Here is a 23145-nt window from a genome sequence, read left to right as displayed (position 1 = left end):
TTTTATTTATGCTTAAAACACAACCATTACACATCATATTTTGTTATGCTTTGTCATGAACATTGTAGCAAAGAGCGTCATTGTTAATCTGTTTGAGTGTGCCTTCCCATGGCCTTGACGATTGTAGACTGTATCACCATATGCCCAAATGTGGACTGTTATGTTCCTATGTTTTTCAATATGCCCTGAATGATTACAAGGGAGGACTGTGGTTTCTTATCATCGTTCTAGCAGGGACCGGTGTTCAAGGCCTCAGCTCAAAGATGTTTTTGTATGGAAAAATACCCAAGTTTGTGAGATGATGAGTTTCGTTTCTTAGTAAGTTTCATTTCACGGTGGGCTTCGGCACCGCCCTTTCAACAGTATAAATGTCCAGCCTCTATTGTACTTCTTCGTACATTCTGGGTGATCACAGCTCCTGGCTGGGTCACATCATTTTGTACCCGAGAGCTTTTGTTTATAAAGCCTTCGAAGCAAAGCAATCCATGGTTGGGGTCGTATTCATTTCTCTAATCGAGCTATTGAGGTAACACTTGTCTTGGAGTTCAAAATTGAATTTCCCTGACAGAAGTGATAAGAACAAACGCACAACACAGAAAGTTCCGGAGCCTCATCTACAACGTCATGCTGAATCCGTCGTGAGATTCTGTGGATTCCTCAGGTTTGATTTTGCAGTTTTAGCTTTGTCTACACACTGCTTACTTCAACCGCACTTCATGTTGTCTAAACGGGAAGTCCCTAGCAGAAAACCTACTTTATACAGGCACAAGGAAAAAATTTAGACTTGTAAGTACATCTTCACATTTCCACTGATTTTCACTAGAATACTGATGAATAATTTAAAGAGATAAATTCTGCTAACAAGTGAAAACAAGTTGAAAGCAACAAGAAATGTTGAATATTAAAATAAAAGTAAAATAATAACAAATCTTCAAAAACTGCAAATTCCAGGGCCGCATATGCACAAGTAGATGAAAAATGTACTGGCACTGTGTGAAATTCTTTTGGGGCAGTATGAAAGTCTGCATCAGAAATACCTCAAATTTGGTGATGGAGTAAGAGGCTTGTCTGGCCTCTTTGGTGGGAGGCTTCCTTGTTTGCCTTTGCCTGGAAGTTGGGCTGGTTTTTTGGGTGGGACAGGTGCCCCTGGCTTGGTTGGTTTTGAATCAACTGCGATGGAGCAAAGAAAGTTGGAGAAGTATTAAATAAAGGAAAATTATACTGAAAGAGCAAAGATACAGAGTCAGATGAGGTTTGAAATAAATAGCTTACTTCAGTGTTAGCAGTTTTCTGACAGTAAAAGACAAACCTATTAAGTTTCATGGCAGCATATTTGATGTTAATAAATGAAGATTAATTACCCAAACATTTTAAAATGTTATATTTTAAAACTGTAATTATAAAACCCTGATCATATGAAACCAACATACAGTGGGGAGAACAAGTATTTGATACACTGCCTATGGGAAAACCTATAAGGCAGTGTATCAAATACTTGTTCTCCCCACTGTATGTCTACTCTCATTTATCAAACATTCAGACCAAAACCTAAAGTAATCATTTGGGAGATATATGCCTTACTCAAACAGAGTAAGTTTTAACCAGTTTTAATTTCCAAATACCGTAATTTTCGGACTATAAGGCGCATCTGACTATAAGCCGCCAGCAGTTAAATTTAGACGCCATTTGTTCATAGATAAGCCGCAGTGGACTAGAAGCCGCAGCTGTCCTCACTGTATTATGGAATATTTACACAAAAAGATATGGAACCAGTAACACTTTATTTGACAGCGGCATCATAAGACTTTCATAAAACCAAATGAACCACCATGAAGCTTTGAACCAATTGGATGCAAAGCTTCATTTGGCCATCACTGCTCCATTGGGGGAGACGTCAACCACTGCTGCCACCTGCTGTCAACACTGTTGTCGTTCAACATGCCTCCTAGCATGCACTGCAGCGCTACAGATGTAAATAACGATCAAAATTCATCTTCAGTGCTAATTATTTCTTCAGTTACTGTTCCATTTGTTTCATTAATTGCTAGTTCTGGTATTTGGTAAGACTATTTGACAGTGGTGACGTAAGACTGTCATATGAGAATCATAACCATGACATGACACTGTCATGAGCAATAATGAATAACAGATGTCATTTAGTGTCATCAGGCAAATGAGCTCACTTTTGAATGGATATAAAAGATCTGAGCTGGACATAAATGGAGCTAGTGCCATAATTTGCCAGATGTCACTTAATGACACCTGTCATAAGCATTCAGTAATGCCCATGATAGTGTCATTTCATTATTATTACGGTCTTATGACAGTCTTGTGTCAAATAAAATGTTTCCTATTAACGAAAAATAAATCAACAAATAAGCCACACTGGACTATAAACTGCAGGATTCAAATTGAGGGTAAAAAGTAGCAGCTTATAGTCCGAACATCACACACCTACATATTATTGTTATTTTCCTTGTGTTTTCGAGGGGAAAAAAATGTCATAATGGCAACTAAAACAATTACTATATAAATACTAAGTATTTGCCCTTTTTGTAGTCAAACAGTAATGGGAAAAAAACAACCACAACAAGAATTTGGCCTCAAGAACATGATGCAACCCTTAACAATATGGCTTGATGCACCACCTTTTGACGCAATGATTATTTTCAGCCACAGCACTAATAATAATTGTCTCCAGCTAATTAAAAGGACAATGACGCCACAAAACAACTCATTATTCAACAGCACACAATGTTTCATCACCTTTCATTACTGTCATAGTTACAGACACCAACATAGCAATTGCATTAACAGTCATAGGGAACCTTATTAGACAAATAATATGAAGTCAATGAAGAGAATTTACCTTTGTCATCTGGCCTGGTGGCATGAGGCTTCTTGTCAGCACTGGGAACTTCTGGTTTAAGAGCTGTTCAAAAATCATAAAGTCAAAGTATACCTGTTTAGTGCAGCATAAGACGCAACAGCACAAATCCATTCAGAAAAAAAAAAAACGATTTATAAACAGGGTAGTTTTCATCAACAATGATGATAAGAAGTATTTCATCAACGAACAATTTTTTCATGATGATGATCAGCTAAAAAAGTGGCTTAGGAGACTAGAAAATAACGTGACAAATGCCAGTTTTCGTCTGACGAGACGACAACGAGACGAAAATGTGACAGTTTTTGTCATATGTTCACAATGTGTGACACTTTCATATTGTACGTGGAGTACGTCAGCTTGCATCATAGCATTGCTTGGGTCGTGTCACTCATGTGAGATGTGCTGAGTCTCTCCCTCACTCTCTTCACAGGAGTTTAAGATAAAGCTAGGCTCCGCTCCATCTTGCTCGCTTGAAAACACGGTAAGATTTGTTTTCTTCTCTTGTCAAAAGAGAATATGTAATGCTGCTTTAGCCTTTAAAGGTCTGTGCTGAGTGATCGTCAGACGCAAAGGTTGTAAATCCTAGCGTTAGCGCAGCATTCAAGTTAGCACTAGTTTCAGAATGGTGAATGACCTCTTAAAACACTGGCCAGTCTATAGCAGAGCCACTTGGCTTTTCTGGTCATTAAATCTAGAGGAGAGCTAGTTGGCGAAACTGCATTTAGCTAATAGCCCACTTTAGACGTTTTATTTGGTAAATAAGCAATTACTGTGAATTACCAGACTCTTAAGAAAAACGACTTCCCAGTGTTAAATGTTGGACAACATTTTCAGGTTATTCCAGGCCGGTTTAATTAAAAATGATGTACTACTTTTCCTGCTGAGTGTGTATTATCATCACCTAGTTGGTGTTGTCCTTGTTAACACTACAGTACGGTATTTGCTCGTTTGTCTATGCTCATTTGAAATTGTTGGAAACCTTTATTTTCGAAATAAAACTTTTGAATTCACAGACTTTAAAAACATTGTCAGTAACTGTCTACGAAAACTAGACGAAATTTGTATGAGACTTCGTCAACTAAAACTAGACGAAGACGAACACATTTTGAAATGTCTAAAATATGCCAAAAACAACACTGCTTATATACACTATATGCAACTGATTTTTACACTATACCACGGAAGCGAGAGAAGAAAAAAAAAAACTTTCACAAACAAAAATTGCATGTACAGTATTGGTGTTTTTGTGTGTGTGTGTGGTGTTATTGTAACTTCCAAGCATGGTCTTTGCCTCGAGTCCATATTTTAAGGGTCTTGGGTTTTGACTTCCAAAAGTTTTTGTCTTGGTCTAGAATCGCAAAAGTCTAGTTCTCTGCGATTTCTGATCTTCAGCACAACACAAGTGTGTGGGAACAAAGTAACGAACGGAAAATCACTTACATTTACTCCCGGGTCAGGAAATGGGGGGGGTCTTTGCCCTATCTTTAGGTTGTGACTAGTGAATATCAAAATCATGATGAATTGACCTACCTCAATTTTAGTTAATCTCCAATTGCAATACCTACCTCAACCAATGCTATATATATTTGTGGAATTTTGAAAAAGTAAAATAAACACACGTCAACACACCTTGTATTCCCTCCAGGCAACATAAAGTGTTGTTAATGAAAAGGGTATTTTTATTTTAAAAAAAAAAAACTTCCTTTAAACCAGGGCTCGTGAACCTGTATCTCGCGAGCCAGATTTGGCTCTTTGGATGACTGCATTTGGCAGTGTGCCAACTTCAACTGAATGTCGCTGAGATTTGTGCCATAATACTATGTACTAAATACTAAAGATCGACCGATATATCAGCTGGCCTATATATCAAGTCGATATATGGACTTTTTTAAAATTCAAGATCAGCCATTGTTCAATAGCAAAAAAAAAAAAAAAACCTGACATAATAGGTTATCTTCAATGTTTGTTACTTGTGATTATGCACCACCTACTGGCCAAAAGGAAGTAGCAGTAAAAGAAGAAAAAGGATAGGAAGTGGAAGCTTCCTGGAGGCAAGCTGGCAGCTCCTTTCATCAAACAGCCCTACTATCTAGTTTTCAAATTGTAGAATATTGCTCCAGGAGATACTTTAAAGAGTCATGAGAGGTCAGAGGTCCTTACCTATGTGTTTTGAGTCTTTTGACGGTGGAGGTGGCTTCGTTAGTTTCTGAAATGAGAATTAGTTTAAAAAAAAAAAAAAAAAGTAGGCCTTTGTGTGTAAAGTGTACCGTTACTCTTTAAGAGTGATAGATTCTTACGAGAAAAACAGACATCCCATTGCAGTAACATGTACAGTAGATAGGAACATCAAATTAGATTTGGTCTAAATAAGGGCAATCTAATTTAATGTTTTACTTTACAGCATCGTTCACGGTGGAAAAAAACATGGGTCAAAACAAGCGTGGATGAACTGGACCCTCAAGTGCCTGATCAGTGAAGTAAGGAAATTTCTGAGGGAAATTAACGCGTGGAAAGTCAATGTTGGAAAGACATCGTTGAATTGTGAAATCACATCATAGTCAAACCTCAGTTTTTTTATGCCATTGTTAATATATAGTTTGGTTTTAAGCTGTTATTTTTTTCCCACCACATACAGTGTATCACAAAAGTGAGTACACCCCTCACATTTCTGCATATATTTATATCTTCTCATGGGACAACACTGACAAAATGACACTTTGACACAATTAAAAGTAGTTTATGTGTAGCTTATATAATACAAGTTATTTATTTTCCCCTCAAAATAACTCAAAAAATAGCCATTAATATATAAACCCCTGGGGCCTGGCAACAAGAGTACACCGTATAGAAACAACGTACATCCCTAAATATCCAAATTGAGTCCTGCTTGTCATTTTCCCTCCAAAATGTCATGTGACTTGTTACAGGAGTGCTGTCAGCATTGCTGCAGAAATTGAAGAGGTGGGGGGTCAGCCTGTTAGTGCTCAGACCATACGCCACACTCTACATCAAATTGGTGTGCATGGCTGTCATGCCTCTTCTGAAGACGGTACACAAGAAAGCCCGTCCGTCTCATCAGACCATAGGACATGGTTCCACTAATCCATGTGCTTTGTTGACATGTCTTCAGCAAACTGTTTACTGGATGAAAATTAATTTTGAACAAGCCAACACGAATTTACTGATTTATTTGATATTATTTGAGAACCACTTTCCATCTAGTTTACTAACTGTTACTACTGCCATTTTGATACAATAAGCTATAAAATATAAAAATGGATTGAATAGATTCCAAGACATACATAAGGTGATGTGCATGATAATTAATGTAGCCTACATATTAAAAATAGGAATTATTGCATTTTTCATTTCTATACATTCTTTTTTTTTTTTTTTTTAATTCACTCAATACTTCCAACACAAAAAAAAAAAAAAATCAGGATTTCAACTCAAAAGCTATTAAGTGGCTAATATGTTTTGTTTTATTTATTTATTTTTTTAAGGTGAGGAAGAATGTGACTGACTGAGTCCGACATCTCAAATGCTGAAGCAGATGGTGGAAGTGCTCAAACCAATGCTTTTGGCAACAAAGGTCATATACGAAGGAAAGTCCCACCAATTTTATCATTGCCCCACTGCTGACTGACACCTACAGCACTGTTATTTTTTTTTTTTTTTAATGATTTAAAACTTAAGAAATTAAGGGTGCTATCATCATGATCTCTCCAAGAGATATCAGTGGTCGTGGTTTGTTTCCTCTATATGTGCAGGTACACAAGTTGCAGTAGATTTATATTTTACAGCAATGTTGCACAGAAAAGGTGTCACTGTTTAATAAATGACTTAAACAATATTTATTTCTATTTTGAAACATTTTTTTTCTCGTATCAACAGTTGTATCGTAGAATATCATGTTTCAAATTTCTGACCAATATATCGATAATTGGTGTATCGTGATATCGTGACAATCATTATCGTGAGCCTTGTATCGCGAATTGTATCGTATCGTGAGGTTCCCACTCCTATTTCGGAGCTTAGCTGTTTAGCAAGGACTTAGCTCCAACGTCTTGGCGAGGACAGTACAATGACATAATACATGTTTTTGAATAGTTATTTTGAGATTTAGGGGTACCTAAAGGATTAATTAAGACTTACGCGGAAATTCGGGTTACATTGCCAGCGTAGGAACGGAACTCATTAGTAACTCGGGGACTACCTGTACTGTTATGTCAGCAATTCCATATTTGGTCATGCTGGCCTAGACTTGCGCCCTAGTGTGAAAGGTCCGTATGGAAATGCTTTTAGGTATTTGTTCTAACAATGTATTTAGATACTGTTACTCGCTCAGCAATGTGTTTATTAATATTTTTCTGAAATCTTACCTCCTCGGGGTCTTGTTTCTGTGATGTTTTACGTGACCCTCTCGAAATGAAAACCTGCAAAAATTTATGTGAAATCAATGTTGTATAATACACAATTCTGACAATAAAGGCAATAATAAAAATTTTCAATACATATTGATTAACAGAAGACCTTTACGACTTGTGATCAATTTAAATAGTTGGTGGTAAGTTTTTTTTTAACAGGTTGCACTTTATTTTTTGGGTGACCAGCACAAAAATTATGAGGACCTAAATTTTCAACCGTGTTGCATTTAACATGCAGTTTTAATGGTCCTGCCTGTTATCTGTAGGAATATTGAACGAGAAAAATTGTTATATATATGTGTGTTGTTTTTCAACTTTTCCTTCACACGCAGTCTTGACTATGGAGCTTTTAACAAACATTGATTGAATGATGTGCAGTGGGTTCTTTGAACACTTGACATCAAACCGGTTTTGGATAATAAAATCCAATTTCACACTAAGTTTGATAGAGACGCCAATGTTACTTATTTTTTTACATGAGTAAATAAAAATGTTCAGACTAACACTAGCAACTGCTTCTTTATCACTAATGGGATAGGATTGCTGGCATATTGTAGTGTCTGCAATGTTTTCCTACAGCCATGCAATACATATTTTTTAAGCACCTTTCTAAATTGAGGTGCTATTGCTAAGTTTAGTTCGTTTAGCGTCAATTTACTTGAAACACAATTACCGGTAGTCAGGGCTCCAGACAAACATTTTTTACTAGGGGCACAGTGGCTCCTAACTTAAAATTTTAGGGGCGCAATCAGATGATTCAGGGGTGCACACTGTAAATCGACATGCTAAGTTTTCCTCTAATTTTCACTGTTTAACCGATAAACACTTTCATAATAAATGCATAAAACTACAAACTTATGAATCTGTATTTTATTCTCCATCAGTTTTGTCATCAACCAGTATACTGCTTACAAATTAGGTGAAAATGGGATTTTTTTCTTAGGGAGACCCTGCTGTAACATGGATGCAGAGTGTCCTATTCATGACAAAGAATAAATATATTTGGCGGAAAACACAGACAACGCTGAAAAGCTGTTTCTGCTCTTGCACCCCTCTTTACAATAAACCAGGGTTTCCCCTACAAATTAATTATTGTGGCGCACCGCCACACCAAAATAAAAGCCGCCACGCCGTGCAAAAGAGATTTTTTTTTTTTTTAAAGGCCGTTTTTATTTATTTTTTTAAAGGCCGTTTTTTTAAACTAGCGGCAGCCTAGTGTGAAAAGTTCAGCAGCAACCTATTCACTGTGTATTGCAATGTCCGTAACTATGCGAGCCCCCATTAAGAGACGATCGGACGGGGAGCTGTAACGTAGAAGGAAGCGAGAAGGAGAACGGGCGAGATAGCGGTCGTATGTCGCGGAAGCCCACTGTTATTTTGTTATTCTTTTTCTTTATTATTGTTGGCACAATAAATTGGGTAAGCCAATACAGACTCCTAAACTTCTTCCCCCCATCCGGGGCATTACAGTATTTTGGATCGACTTTTCGGCTAAAGTGAGCGGTGGACGGCCGTCTTGGATGGAACGGCAAGTTTGAATGAAATTGCGCTGAGAGGCAGGCAGAGCGCCGCCGCACTAATGTCTAGCACTCAATAGCAGAGGGGCAGGCGTACATATATCTGTGCTATCAGGCTGTTTCGGCAGACGGATACACGCAGTCACGGCTGACAAAACCTTGATAAAAGCGATTTTTTTAAACCAAGTTTAGCTAGCTCTAGGACACTCGAAAAATGATTCTCATACTTCTCCTTGCTGAGATAATTGGTACCTCAATGTGCGTTTGTGTGGAAATGTAGTTCACGAACAGCAACAAAAAAAACTATTCACCTTCTCACCGAAACTAGTAAAACACTTTACACGGCAATTAGAATTTCCTCCTACTCCTTGAAATGGGTCTATTACAAGGGCGCAGGTTTGTTCTCAATATTGGTAGAGACAATATAACAGCATAACCTGCATGTACACTTTTTGCTGGGGACGGGACATGAATAAAACCAAACAGATTAGGTGAACGGGGATCAGGGCTACATTTCTCACCAATATGAATCTAATTATTTGATAGGCTAAAGGATCAATACAAAAATAAACTTTCATCATGCATCACACGGTAGGAAGAGCGTAGTTATGCGCTGCCATTACAAGCAGTCACAGAGTTGCGATTCAAATAAATCTTGAGAAAACGAAGTCTAACATCGTTACGTAGGATGTTACTATCGCACTCAACACTTGGAAAATATCAAATAGAAAGATGGTGTGGCGCCGCGTATATTTCCTCGAAGCGCGAACCCAAACTGGGGATGACCAGGAGGACATGTTCGTAAATGTGGCCGAGGCAGGCGGAGCCTCTCGGAGAGGCCGTTCAGTGAGTATCGCTCTCTCCTGGAAGTGGCCCGGAAGTCTTTTTTCTTCTGTTGTATTTCCCTTGGCAAACCAGCTCATTACATTACTGCAAACTAGTCTATTTAACTGTGAAGGACTTTGTCAGCAAAAACAAACAAACAAACAAACAAAAAAACAACAACAAAAAAACGCAATCTTACTGGTCGCGCATGTGTGAGTAGATGAAAAAAAAAAAAAAAAATACTCGCACTGGCTCCAATTTTAATCGCAAAATGCAACCATTTGGGGGCAGTCTGGAGCCCTGTACATGGATGCATGCATGCATGCATGGATCTTGTTTTAAAAAAGTAAATCACATGTTGGATTGCTTTCAGCAGTGTTGAACAAGCAAGGCTTTCACAGACAGCTTTTTTTGGTCACATGTGACCAAGTAAATATTGTGTCCAGAACTGAATCAGAACTGTTGAAAATGTCTTTCTAAAAAGAAAAAAACATCGACAATGCACTAAGATCTGACCTTACCTCTTTTTCTGTATCAGAAATCATTTCTACAAAGTTGTCAGGAAAGACACCTTCTTTGCCCCCAACCTCCCCTCGCCACCATCCAGGCTCTCCCGTGTCCTATTAGAGACAACCAGAGAGTGGATGGAAATGTCACAACATTGACATTCCTCTCAATGACAAATCTGTAAGCAATGAAAATTCACATAATACTTTCTGGGTCCACCGCTTTCATCTAGTATTCATTTTTGGTAAACAACTTTTTGGACTGAAATTCTTTGACACTGGCGTCACCTGTTTGAAGATGCTGTATGACCTTTTCCTAGATCAAATTCATGCCAGTGAAAAGTTTGTGATTGTGAAAAAGAATTTTCAAATTGTACAAATCTATTCAGAGCAGGTATAAAAGAAAGAAAAAAAAATACTGTTGCTGCAATGAGCCATGTGAAAATGCTCCACATGGTGGCAGCACTTTCACACACAAATTCTTAGCAATGACTTTGAAGCGACCCACTGCCTATTAAGCACACAAAACCCGAGAAATAAAAGTCATATGTCAAGGGCAGTGGAGTTGAACTCAGATCTTTGGGTTTTCTGACAGTGTGCCACATTAAGGTCCTTGTGTGGAAATGCAAGTACATAGTACTCTAAAGCATGTGCACAACTCAAAGCATTAATCAAGTCAACTAAAAGAGAAATGTGAATGGAACTACTTCATGACATGTTACGGAATGATTTTTAAAAGGGAAATAATACACATTTAAGTCTGTATTTTTGACTGAATTTCCAATAAACTGTTCCTCAGTATGTCCTAAGTTTCTGTGCCAAATTTGGTGCTTGTCCAATTTAATTAACATGCTAGTTCCTAAGGACAAAAGAAAGATTTTTGTAAAAAAAAAATAAAATAATAAAATAATAATAATAATAATAATTAAAAAAAAAAAAAATGTCCTGCAAACATACAAAGAGGCATCAAAGCCCAACAGTTAGAACTAAAGTCATAGCTAGCATACACTCTTGGTCAAAAGTATTGGCACCCTTGCGATGCTGCCAGATGATGCTCAATGTATCCCAGAAAATGACTGCAATTACAAATGCTTTGGTAGTAATCTCTTCAATTATTTGGCTTGCAATGAAAAAAACACAAAAGAGAATGGAAAAAAAAATTAAATCAATCTCATTTTACACAAAAACTCCGAAAATGGGCCGGACAAAGGTATTGGCACCCTTTGAAAAATCATGTGATGCTTCCGTAATTTGTGTATTTAACAGCACCTGTTACTTACCTTTACCTGTACTTCTGTCATTGTTTGCATGCTATCCTCATTAAAATACCACAACCTACAGTATAAATGTTTGGAAGGGTAGTTAAAGAAGACATTGTTTTTACATCTACGTATGTGATTCTGACCAAGAGCAGATCAATTTTGATGGTCATTTCATGCAGAAATGTGATCAATTCCAAAAGGTTCAGATACCTTTTCATACCACTGTATGACGACAAACAACATGCATAGGTCATTTGTATACTTTTACAATAAGACCGTTAGCTAAATCTTACCTTGCTTATAATGGTGATTATGTCGTCCTCATGCAAAGTCAGTTCATCGTCATTTGTAGCCACAAAAGCAAATGTGACCTTACATAATTCTTTAATAGAAAAGGTTGTGGTTATTCGAAAGGGGAACTGTATAAATAGTACATACACAAAAGGTCGGAATGTATTTTACCTTTGGAGTTGCTATCTCCATCGCCTTTCTGCATTTCTGTCATATTGGAAAAGGCAGGCTTTGCAGCTGATGGTAATGCAGGGATTGGCTAAAATGAAGCAAACAAAACATGACAGATGGAACTGATTTACAGGAGATGAATGGACAAGGGACTTTATAAGGGAAATTTAATGTAATATAAAATAAATGGTGTTGTGATTGTTGTGTGAAATATAAAATAGACAATATTAGTTGTTCGAGGAAAAGAAGCACACATTTGTTGTTTGGTTTGTGCAGAAATACATCTGTTTTCTGTATGGTCTTAATTTTGGGGGGATTTGGGGGACTTTAACACCCATACGATAAATTGCAATAAATTCAGCAACTGGTGAAGGGAGCAACGTTTTAAAGTCTATCACAGGACCAGCTACAGTAACAGATGTCAAAATGATGACTAACCAACAAACGATGAATAATGGCAAAGGAGTTTGAAGATACGGTAGTAAATAGCCATTAGAAATGAAAAATATAAATTGGAGAATCTTTGCATTTTTGTTTCTTTTAATATAATGTTGAGAAAAGAAATCACTAGGTGTCAGTCAAGTCTTGATCAGTCCCAAATGTACCTATTAAATCAGGTGATGGATGGGATGATTGGTATAGCAAATCAATGGATTGACGAATTCAAAAACTGATTGCGTTGACAACCGATTTAACAATCTTATTTATCTAGCTCTTTAACTGCCTCTTATTATTCCCGGGGTAAAAAAATGACGATAACGAAAATATTTCATCAAAAAACACTTTTTCCATGACTATGACGAGATGATAACTAGCTAAAAATGTGTTTTGGGAGACTAAAAAATGACGAGCCCAATGCCAGTTTTCATCTGACAAGACGAGAACGAGGTGAAAATGCGCAATAGTTTCCATCACTTTCACTTTGTGTGACATTTCATGTGCCGTTAGCCTGCATTGTTGCAGTGTCCGGTTGTGTCACTTGTGACGTGCTGCGCCCGCCCACTCACCAGCGTAGTGTGCTCTCCAGTCGCAAGCCTTAAACCCACGCAAACACGGTAAGATTTGTTTCCTTATCTTGGCCAGACAGAATATGCAATGTTGCTAGAGTCTTTATAGGTCTGCGCTGAGTGATCATCACACACTAACTGTAACTCGCAGCATTAGCAGAGCATTCCTGTTAGCGTTAGGCTAATGCTAGCTGCGAGTGTCCTCTTAAACTCTTAAAGACTACTTACATACAGTTCGTGCCGTTCAGGTAGGTATAATCAATTGAAAATAATGTACTGTTTTCCTATGGAGGACCAGGAGTGCAAAAATTAAATATATAAATACACAAATAATAGGGGTGCACTATATCCATTTTTTGAAACCGATATCGATAACTTCCTGCTCCTCAAGGCAGATACCGGTATGATGACCGATAATTTATAAATAATTTTTTAATGTATATTCACCTGAGTTTTTGAACATCTGTATGTCATAAATTAAGCCTGTCGCAATATGCAATAATTCCATTTATCGCGCGATATATAAAAATGAAGGCGGTAACTTTTCCGCTGCGATTTATTGCCTCGCGTGCAAGTGTGTGTGCGCGTGCGGCAGACGTGCTGTTAAAAGTTAGTTACCAACTGCGCAAAATGCATCTTCGTTCCAGGTCCGCCAAAAACTAGCGCCGGAGCCAATTGTTCCCATTATATCCTATTGTTCAACGTATACCGGCCGCGTCAGTGCTCCGGAGTGACTGTGGACCATCTATGGCGCGCCGGTGTTGTTGACGTGTGGGCGCTCCCGTCAGGAGTGACATTTCACACGGGGCGGCTATTTTTCGGCACAACGCTGGATATTTACAACGAAGTCCGCCAAAACATTGTTACCGACTTGGCTGCTACGAATAACCTCACTTTGACAACGAACAGCTGAATGAAATTACCGGTAAGAGCGCTGTGCTTCAAACTCGTCCTGTATATGAAAGCCCTCATATGCTGGTGTTGTGTAGAAATGAGCAGACGTGACTTCAGCGGCGCTTGCTAACTTTTTTAATGCGCGGTTGCGCGCACACACTAGATACCATGAAATGGCAAACTAGATATCATGAAATGGCAAACTAGTTGTGCTACATCCCATGCCATTGGCTACGTGAGCCCAGAGTGATGATGGGACATGTAGTCCATATACTAACTACATCAATGAATTCTAAACTGTCATTTGTCACATGAGGTTAAGAAGGCCAAATCAATCCATACCAGTGACTATAGATAATGTTGCAAATATTGTTAATTCAGTACGTGACACAAATGGATTCGGACCATAAATAGGATGTCTTGCTCATGTAGTAAACCTAGCTACTAAGAGAGCTGTAGCAATCAACGGTGTGCCCTGCCTCACTTTACAAACAGTAAAGATTGTTCTCAGCACTTTTATACAATTTTTTTTCATATCAGTAAGAAGTAAGCACATAAATATTATGCACTAAAATGCATGTTTATATGATGGCAATTTAATTTTTGCTCGTTAGCAAAAAAAAAAAAAAAAAACACAAAAAAAAAAAAATACAATTGTTATATTTTTTACAGAGCATTAAATGTATTGAATCGGATCGAAAATCGTGTCCCTCGTATCAAAATTCGTACCGAACCATGACTTAACTGTATCATTGCATCCCTATGGAACACCATTGCAGAAGCTATGACGGGAAAAGTTTTCATTTTTCTAAATGCTGAAGTTAAGTGCATTTTTTTTTTCCTAAACACATTTTATTTATTCTGTGTTTCTGTGTGGTATCAATACTGTTGTTTTTTACTTAAGAGGTATGGTCTATTGTTTTTAGTTGTGATTTCTTAAAAAGTATATTTGAATTTAAGAGTAAATATCGCGTTTAAATGGGTGTACTTCATCTATTAATATATACTGTATTCGCACTGTGTTATTGTAAATTGGTTTAAAAAATTGGGGGGGGGGGGGGGGGCGCAATAATATTGCATATCGCAATAATTTATGAGAATAATTATCGCACACTAAAATTTGTTATCGCGACAGGCCTATCATAAATACTAGTTCTTGATTCAGCATAGATTTGCCTTTGACCGAACCAGAATTTTCATGATGACATGAATATTATTAAAATGAACAAAACAAAGACAAGAACAGTTTTGATACCAAATAAAGTGCCAATATTATATTTTTCAAATTAATATTATTTGAGTCAATCACAATAAATCAGTCAGTATGATTGACGATGTGTTCCCCTGAACAATGAGCACTGATCTAAAACAAACATAAACCCAACAGGTATTGTGCTTACTCAGCAGATAAAACATTTGGTGCAACAGGAGAGGAGACTTTTGTCTTGGTCCATGAAACAACTTTCTTAACCTGACAATTATAGAACAGCAAGCCTATCAATAACCAAAAGGCCTCTCAAGATACTTATAAACATAACACTGTAAAATGCGAATATTTGCTAATTGCTATAGTAAGGTTTATAACTCAGTGATGGAAAAATACGGCCTCTAGAACAGTAACAAAACTTTGCAAAACAGGAGTGGAAACAAACGCACACATCCCAATCCAACACTGTGCCAAAAACATACCGTAATTTCCCGAAAAGAAAGCGCACCCGTGTATAATGCGCACCCCAAATTTACTTGTAAAATCTAGGGAAAATTATTGTACCCGTTTATAATGCGCACCCTAATTTCAGCCCCAATAAATAGAAGAGTACAATACAGAAATGTCATTTTACTGACTGGTGAAACATAGCACAAGCATAGCACATTGGTAGTTCAAAACATTACATTAAACTGACAATATTTACGGTAATAATATTATTTGACAACTTCTCCAACTTACCAGAATCTAGGAGAAAACAAAACAGATGTGACTTTTCTTTTAAAGGGTTCTTTATAACTTGTTTCATCATGATGAATAAATGTTTCTTCCATGGATTGATACGGTAAAATGAAAGTGAGAACGTAAGTCGGAAATGCGTGAGAGCTCATCACTGTCAACACGACAGTAACAATAGGAACTATTGTTATTTGGGTTTGAGTTTCCCGAGGGACAGATATAGTTGACGGACACAGGAAGTCTGTGTGCTTACGTTTGTTATGGTCCGAGTTGCGGAGCTGCATTAAACGTTGACTCAAATGAGTTCAAGAAACTAAATTCTGTGCTCTATGAAGAGTGAAAAAAGCAGAGTTTAACACAGACGAACTCATTCGGCCGATTAGAGTGAAGTATTACCGAAACAAAATGGTGACGTCACGTACCGTAATGGTCGGCAACGGGTCGCCACATACGTTTCTTCAACACAATGTGGCCGTGTCAAAAAAAAAAAAAAAAAAAAAAAAAAAAAAAAAAAAATCATTTTATATATATATATATATATATATAATATATATATATATTATATATATATATATTTCTGTCTCCATCCAAGTACCTGTTTATAATGCGCACCATGATTTCACAAGTTGATTCAGGGGAAAAAAAGTGCGCGTTAAATTCGGGAAATTACGGTAATTAATAGGCCCGATAACATATTGTTGGCAGATTTATTGGGATGACGTCATAATTCCTATTATCGGATCGATAATTATCAGACCGATAATTATCGTGCACCTCTAACAAATAAATAGTTACAAGTGTTGTTAAAATGCTTCTATTTCACTATTTATTTCAGTTTTTATTTATTTCAATTTTTATTTCCATTTTTATTTATTTCAACATTTTTTATTCCAATATATATTATATTTATTTCAATTTTTTATTTTTTTTATTTTATTATTTATTTCAACATTTATTTATTTCACGTTTTATTCATTTTATATTTACACTCTTGTTCCGAGTGTGGCCGCCTGAAATAAATTTATGTCATTGGCTCATCAAACTCTGTGGGCGGGTGTGAACTAGGTGGGGTTTGAGTTGAGCGACTCAAGCTACATGGCTCTGGAGTCATGATAATGCTCCTTCCCAACATGGCAACGATTGCTGAGGTTCTGCATTAGCTTTCTCGGGATTTACTAACGGACATGTTAAACTTAGCAGAACACGTTGACTCAGGAAATTCTGACCCTGAGCGTGTGGCTTACAAAACACAGCGGTTTATCGTGCGAGAGAGCTCATGCAGAACCTCAGAATTCACTGCCATGCTGCCCAGTTGAGAAGAAAGGAGCACTGTCTTGACTCTACAGCCATGTAGCTTGACTTGCTCAACTCAAACCCCGCCTAGTTCACACCCGCCCACCATGTTTGATGAGCCAATGACAGATAAAATTATGTCATGCGGCCACACGGGGAACAAGACTGGAAGAATGAAATAAATAAAAAGTGAAATAAATTAATGATGACATAATGAAATAAATAAAATTTTCAATAAATAATGTTGAAATAAATAAATAAAAATGGAAATAAAAATTGAAATTAAAATAAAAGATGAAAAAAATAAAAAATTGAAATAATATAAATTGAAATAAATATTGGAAAAAATAAATGTTGAACTAAATATTGAAATACAAGCATTTTAATGACACTTTTACAGAATTATTTATTTAATTGTGTATTTATTTATTTATTTAATTTTTGCACTCCTGGTCCGCCATATTTTCTTGTTGTGTGTATTATCACCAAGTTGACATTGTCCTTGTAGACACAATATATACTTGTCTGTCAAGGGTCATTCGAAATAGTTGGAAACCTTTATTTATTTATTTTTTGAGTAAAAATCTTATATTTTACAGATGAGAACATTTTTAGTTAACGTCGAATAAAAGCAGACGAAATCAGTTGAATTTTCGTCGACAAAAACTACAAAGACAAACTCAGATAACTAAAATATGACTAAGACTAATAAGTATTATCATCCAAAAGACAGACTAAGATGAAAATTTAAACAGCTTTCAAAAACAACACTAGAATTAAAAAACATTTTTTTTTTTTTTTTTTAAAAGGAGGCCAATGAATATCATTTTTAATATCATGTTCTGAACAAAATCAACAAGTTTTTGCTGCAGTCTGTTCTTTTTCATTAATTATTCATTCATTCATTTTCCATGCCGCTTATTCCTCACGAGGGTCGCGGAGGTGCTGGAGCCTATCGTTAACACCTTGGAAATAAAATTTGGGGCCTGTTTCTGGGGGGCAAGCCTGTATCATATAACTGTCAAAAGAGAGGCTCAAAACCAAACGATATGTGCTAGTAGGGTAAGGGTGGGGAGCAGTATGTGAGTAGCACAAAACTGTAGAAGCTGCGTTTATGATTGAAAGATGTGACAAGAGCAATAGCGATAAGTATGAGCTATGCAGAGAGAGAAAAGGAAAAAAGGGCAAAGTTTCAGAACAACATATAATATATTACTAAATTTTCTGAATATTGATGTTTTTAATATAATGTTTAGGGAGATTATATCAGTCTTCTGACTTTGACAATAACAAAGACTGTTCCATTTTTTAATACCGCAAAGAACTGTTCCAATGTCCACCAGCTATCAAAACCTAAAGGCACAATCCACTCAGTTTTTCTTCCAATGAGCAGATCACCATATTTGTCAAGATTTTTTTTTTTTTTAACTGGATAAGAAAGAGAGGACTTGAATATCATACACTAGTAAAACTCAATTTCAACACAACAAGGTAAAAGATCACATCTGGCTATAAAGTGATCGCCAACCAAATGGTGATTAAACATATAAGTTGGTCATAATGTTACATAAAACTCTAAGATTGTGAATCCTAAAGGTTCAAAGGAGTACTTTTGTAGTAGCAGTAGCAGTACTCATTGATCTGAAGCAGCTCTTTATGGATTTTATCTGTTGTCTTGTGTCACTGTCCAAAACCATTACACAACGTCACAAAAATGTTGAGGTAACTGTTTGTTTGTATTTGTTTGTGGTTCCTTTTTGTCTCATGAAAAATAATAATAACAACAATTAAAAGTGTAATCAAGCTCACATTTTCCTTTTTTTCTTCAGTATCCAAGTTGGGAATTCGAACCTTTGATTTTATGGATCCTTCTTTGAAAATATCCCCAAAACCGATGCGGGGGATTTTTTTGGGCTGGACAATAGCTCCATTGCCAGAAGTAGGTGTGGGCGATGATGGGGTTGTATTTTCTACACCATGCCCATCTGTGGAGGAATTGCAAAAACGAAAAACAGGAAATTTAGTCAACAAGCATACAACAGCATCATCCTGCTCTCCCTCCTGTTACAAGCACACCACTCCTAATAATGCATGTTGTACGTTTATGTAATGACAGACTCCAGATAAAAAGACAAACACTATATACAGTGGCGCCTCTACTTACGAATGTCTCTACATACAGAATTTTCAGGTTAAGACACGCCTCAACGGGAAAATATTTGCTCTTGTTACAAAAGAAACATTAAAAGAAATGAATAAAAAACATAGGGGTGGTCAGTAAATGTTACTTTTATAGAGCAAGTGCAGGAAAATGGAGAGCAGCCCCAAATCATCAAGGACTGAGGGATTTTTAATGTTTTCCTCAGGCAGTCATCTTTATAAATATCACTGGAACAGCACCAAACACTGCACTGGACAAGGTGATGATGCTGGAACTTTTGTTTGGTGCTGTTCCAGTGAGATTTACAAAGATGACTGCCTGAAGAAAACATCAAAATTCCCTCAGTCCTTGATGATATGGGGCTGCATGTCAGGCAATGGCACTGGGGAGAAAGCTGTGGTTAAATCTTCAATAAATAAGCAAGTTTAGATTGAAATTTTAGACAGCTTTCTTACCCCTTCAATTGAAAATATGTTTGTCATTTTCCAAGATGACAATGCATCATGCCACATAGCTAAAACTGTTAAAGCATTCCTTGGAGAAAGACTCATCCAGTCAATGTCATGGCCTGCAAATAGCCCAGATCTCAACCCTATTGAAAACCTGTGGTGGAAATTGAAAAAAATGGTCCACAGCAAGGCTCCGACCTGCAAGGATGATCTGGCAGCTTCAATCAAACAGAGTTAGCACCAAATTGATGAAGAATACTCATCAAGTCCATGCCTCAGAGACTGCAAACTGTCATAAAAGCCAGAGGTGGTGCTACTAAATACTAGAGATGTGTTTTGATTGTTATTTCTTTGTTTGTTTTTCTTGATTCAATTTTTTTCCCCTCAGAATGGATTGATTCCATATATATATTTCCCTGCACTTGCTCTATAAAAGTAACATTTACTGACCACCAAAATGTTTTTTATTCATTTCTTTTAATTTTCCTGAATGCTAAAGAGTTGCACTTTTGAACTAATTCATTATTTTGTCAAGCTTTTTATCAGAGTTTGTTCTACATGATAAAATGTCTGAGTGAGTGCTCGTCCAAGGCTGGTGATTCCATACTTTTTGCTAGGGGTTGTAGCTGCTCGGCCATTGGCTATTGCCTAGCATTCCTGGCATCCGATTGGCTAAGAGGAACCTCTACTGTATGTGTATATATGTATCCCAGAGTAATCTTCATTCACATGAGTGTATTAACTTATATTCTTGATGATTGGATTTTTACAAAGACTTCATAATGGTATTGACGGGTCAGATTGGTCTTGGACTGCCCTTGCCTTCAAGTAGGGGGCCTGGGCCACATCAAGAGGAGCTATTCACAAACACACGCACGCAGCTATCTAACACCGGATTTCTGTTGAAAAAGTACGAAAGCTGTACCGTGTACAAACGGAAAGGATTGTCACAGGAGTGATTTGTTCGAGGATTCAAAGTACTCATAATATTTTCATATCATGCATGCATTTTGAAACGTGAAAAAAAAAAATCAATGGGAGAAAACTTTACAGCATTGGCATTATAGTTCGCAATACTTACCTTAAATAAATGCTAACTGCAGGTTTTTTTTTTTTTTTTTTTTTTTTTGCTTTTAACCAAGAATCAAGTGTTTTACGTTCAGATCTATAAAGAATTCGGGGATTTAAGCAACACAAGAATTTTCACCAGAAAAGCTCTGTTTACATAAGGCAGCCACGAGCTACATTCGCTAACAGACTAGCATTGTACTTTGACATATTTACGTAAAATAAATGCTTATTGCACTTTTTTTTTTCTTTTAACCAAAAATCGAGACTGTTTAACGTCCATATCTATAAAGAATTCAGGGATTTAAGCATTTATTCATAAGAATTTTCTCTTTGGCTGTGCTTCCACACTGTCAGCTTTGACGCCCTCGCCAACAATGCGGGCCCCCTATTTATTTATCGGCCCCGTAACTCATGTCCTGTCAAGACATTATGAAGTCTATGGGTTTTTACATTTTGCACAACTCTGATTTTTTGTTTATTGTGCAATGATCTAATTATAACATGCATTTGTTTACATGTTTTGATGCATTTCTATGCATTTTATAAGATTCATGTATGAATTTGGGGGGGCTTGGAACAGATTAAGGCATGGAAAACATGTCTGTACTTACAGAATTTCAAAGTTACGAAACTACTTCCAGAACTAATTAATTTCGTAAGTAGAGGTACCACTGTATCTTATTCTAGCAACAGATTTTGCTGAACATTAATCAAGTACAGCATTAATTTGTTTTGTGTAAATATTGACATTTTATATCCTAAAGATACAGTAGGTACAAGTAATTCACTTAGAAACAATCAGCTTGTAACTGAATGATATGTGCTCTTAAACAAGTGTTTTAACACTGTGGTGTGTTCTACTTGAAAAGTACATCAGGCATGAAAATAAAGTACCTCAAAAAGCATACCGTTTTGAACAATGATGGGGGACCCTAATCAAAATAATTAAAAATAAACCTTTGGGCAGACTACGCTAACGTATTTTAATGTTGGTCCTAATGGTGGTACTCTGAGAGCCAAGTATTCTTTTAGGTGGTTTTTACTGTAATATGTTTGAGAACCACTGCGCCGGAGTATATACAGTATATAAAGCAAAAATGTAATAGCTTTATTTAGTGTCATACCATGCCTGTTTTTCTTTTCTTCCATCCTTTTACAGAAATGTTTATCTTCTGCATCCTCTATAACACCAAAAGCCCAACATAACACAAGTACATTGTTTACTTTGGCGTGGACAAAGACATGGCTGTTATTCAGTATTACCTTTAACCAGAACATGGAGTTTTTTCCGTTGATTTTTGGGGGAAAATATTACCTCTGAATGCCTCAGTCAAGACAATATTTTTGCAGATGCCTGAAGTGCATTCTTTAAACAATGACTGTTTTGTAAAGGAGCAAAGATGTAGAGAAAACCTGTCAAATATATCAAATACAGGTTGACCGATATATCAGCCGACCGATATATTGGGCCGATAAATTGACTTTTTTCCAACATCGGCCGATAACAAAGGCCATCAATCAGGCATCTGTATGGGCACCTGCGGGTGCCACTTATTGACTTAAGGACCCCAAAAGGACCCTGCAGCAGCTTGAAGGCAGGCTGCTCCAGGTAAGCTTCAGGCTTTCTTATTTTCTAAATATTATAAGACCATAGACTTCATTAACTAGTGACGTGACACTTCGTCATTCTTTGCGTCACGCATTATCAGGGGGGCCGAGCTTCATTTAGTAGTCAGGCGAAGACGGCACACGCTCATGTCTAAGCTGGATTCAAGCTTGGATTTTTGAAGAACTATGAAAGCTGTACCGCATACAAACAGGAAGGATTGTCTCAGGAGTGGTTTGTTCGAGGATTCAAGGTAAATATATTTTTCGTACCATGCATGCCTTTTGAAACGTGAAAAAAAATCAATAGGAGAATGGGAATCGCTACGGCATTGGCGTCATGCTCCGACATATATACATAAAACAGATGCGTAAATGCCCAATTTTCTGTTTTTTTAACAAAGACAGTTTTACGTCCATATCTTCAAATAATTCAGTGATTGAAGCATTTACAGAGGGGCTAATAAATATTTCGTCAACCACCAATTGTGCATGTTCTACTTGAAAAGATTAGAGAGGCCTGTAATTGTCATGGGTAACATGACAATTGGGTAAACATGGGTAAACCTCAAACATGAGAGATAGAATGTGGGAAAAAAAACTGAAAATCACATTGTTTGATTTTTAAAGAATTTATTTCCAAATTACAGTGGAATATAAGTATTTGGTCACTTACAAACAAGCAAGATTTCTGGCTGTCAAAGAGGTCTAACTTATTCTAACGAGGTCTAACGAGGCTCCACTCGTTACCTGTATTAATGGCACCTGTTTTAATCATAATCGGTATAAAAGACACCTGTCCACAACTTAGTCACACTCCAAACTCCACTA

At 36.9% G+C, this 23145-nt stretch overlaps 1 protein-coding gene across 4 annotated transcripts in view; it reads right to left on the bottom strand.

Moving 5' to 3' along the window:
• Nucleotides 1-23145, bottom strand: part of cd2ap (CD2-associated protein) — a 114395-nt gene that overhangs the window by 27279 nt on the left and 63971 nt on the right. For 2 of the 4 annotated variants that reach the window (XM_057822500.1, XM_057822498.1), the window contains exons 6-13: nucleotides 18838-19013; nucleotides 11890-11977; nucleotides 11721-11809; nucleotides 10181-10279; nucleotides 7273-7326; nucleotides 5051-5096; nucleotides 2870-2932; nucleotides 1038-1170 (exon numbers count right to left, since the gene is read on the bottom strand). In XM_057822500.1, coding sequence (XP_057678483.1) covers nucleotides 1038-1170; nucleotides 2870-2932; nucleotides 5051-5096; nucleotides 7273-7326; nucleotides 10181-10279; nucleotides 11721-11809; nucleotides 11890-11977; nucleotides 18838-19013 — 748 coding nt within the window. Of the gene's footprint in view, nucleotides 1-1037; nucleotides 1171-2869; nucleotides 2933-5050; nucleotides 5097-7272; nucleotides 7327-10180; nucleotides 10280-11720; nucleotides 11810-11889; nucleotides 11978-18837; nucleotides 19015-23145 lie in introns of all 4 variants that reach the window. The other 2 variants (XM_057822501.1, XM_057822499.1) reach the window with 2 other exon arrangements.

The sequence above is a fragment of the Corythoichthys intestinalis genome, chromosome 19, assembly GCF_030265065.1.
Source record: "Corythoichthys intestinalis isolate RoL2023-P3 chromosome 19, ASM3026506v1, whole genome shotgun sequence".
In the NCBI taxonomy this organism is placed as follows: domain Eukaryota; kingdom Metazoa; phylum Chordata; class Actinopteri; order Syngnathiformes; family Syngnathidae; genus Corythoichthys; species Corythoichthys intestinalis.
This window is presented reverse-complemented; position numbering and strand designations above follow the sequence as displayed.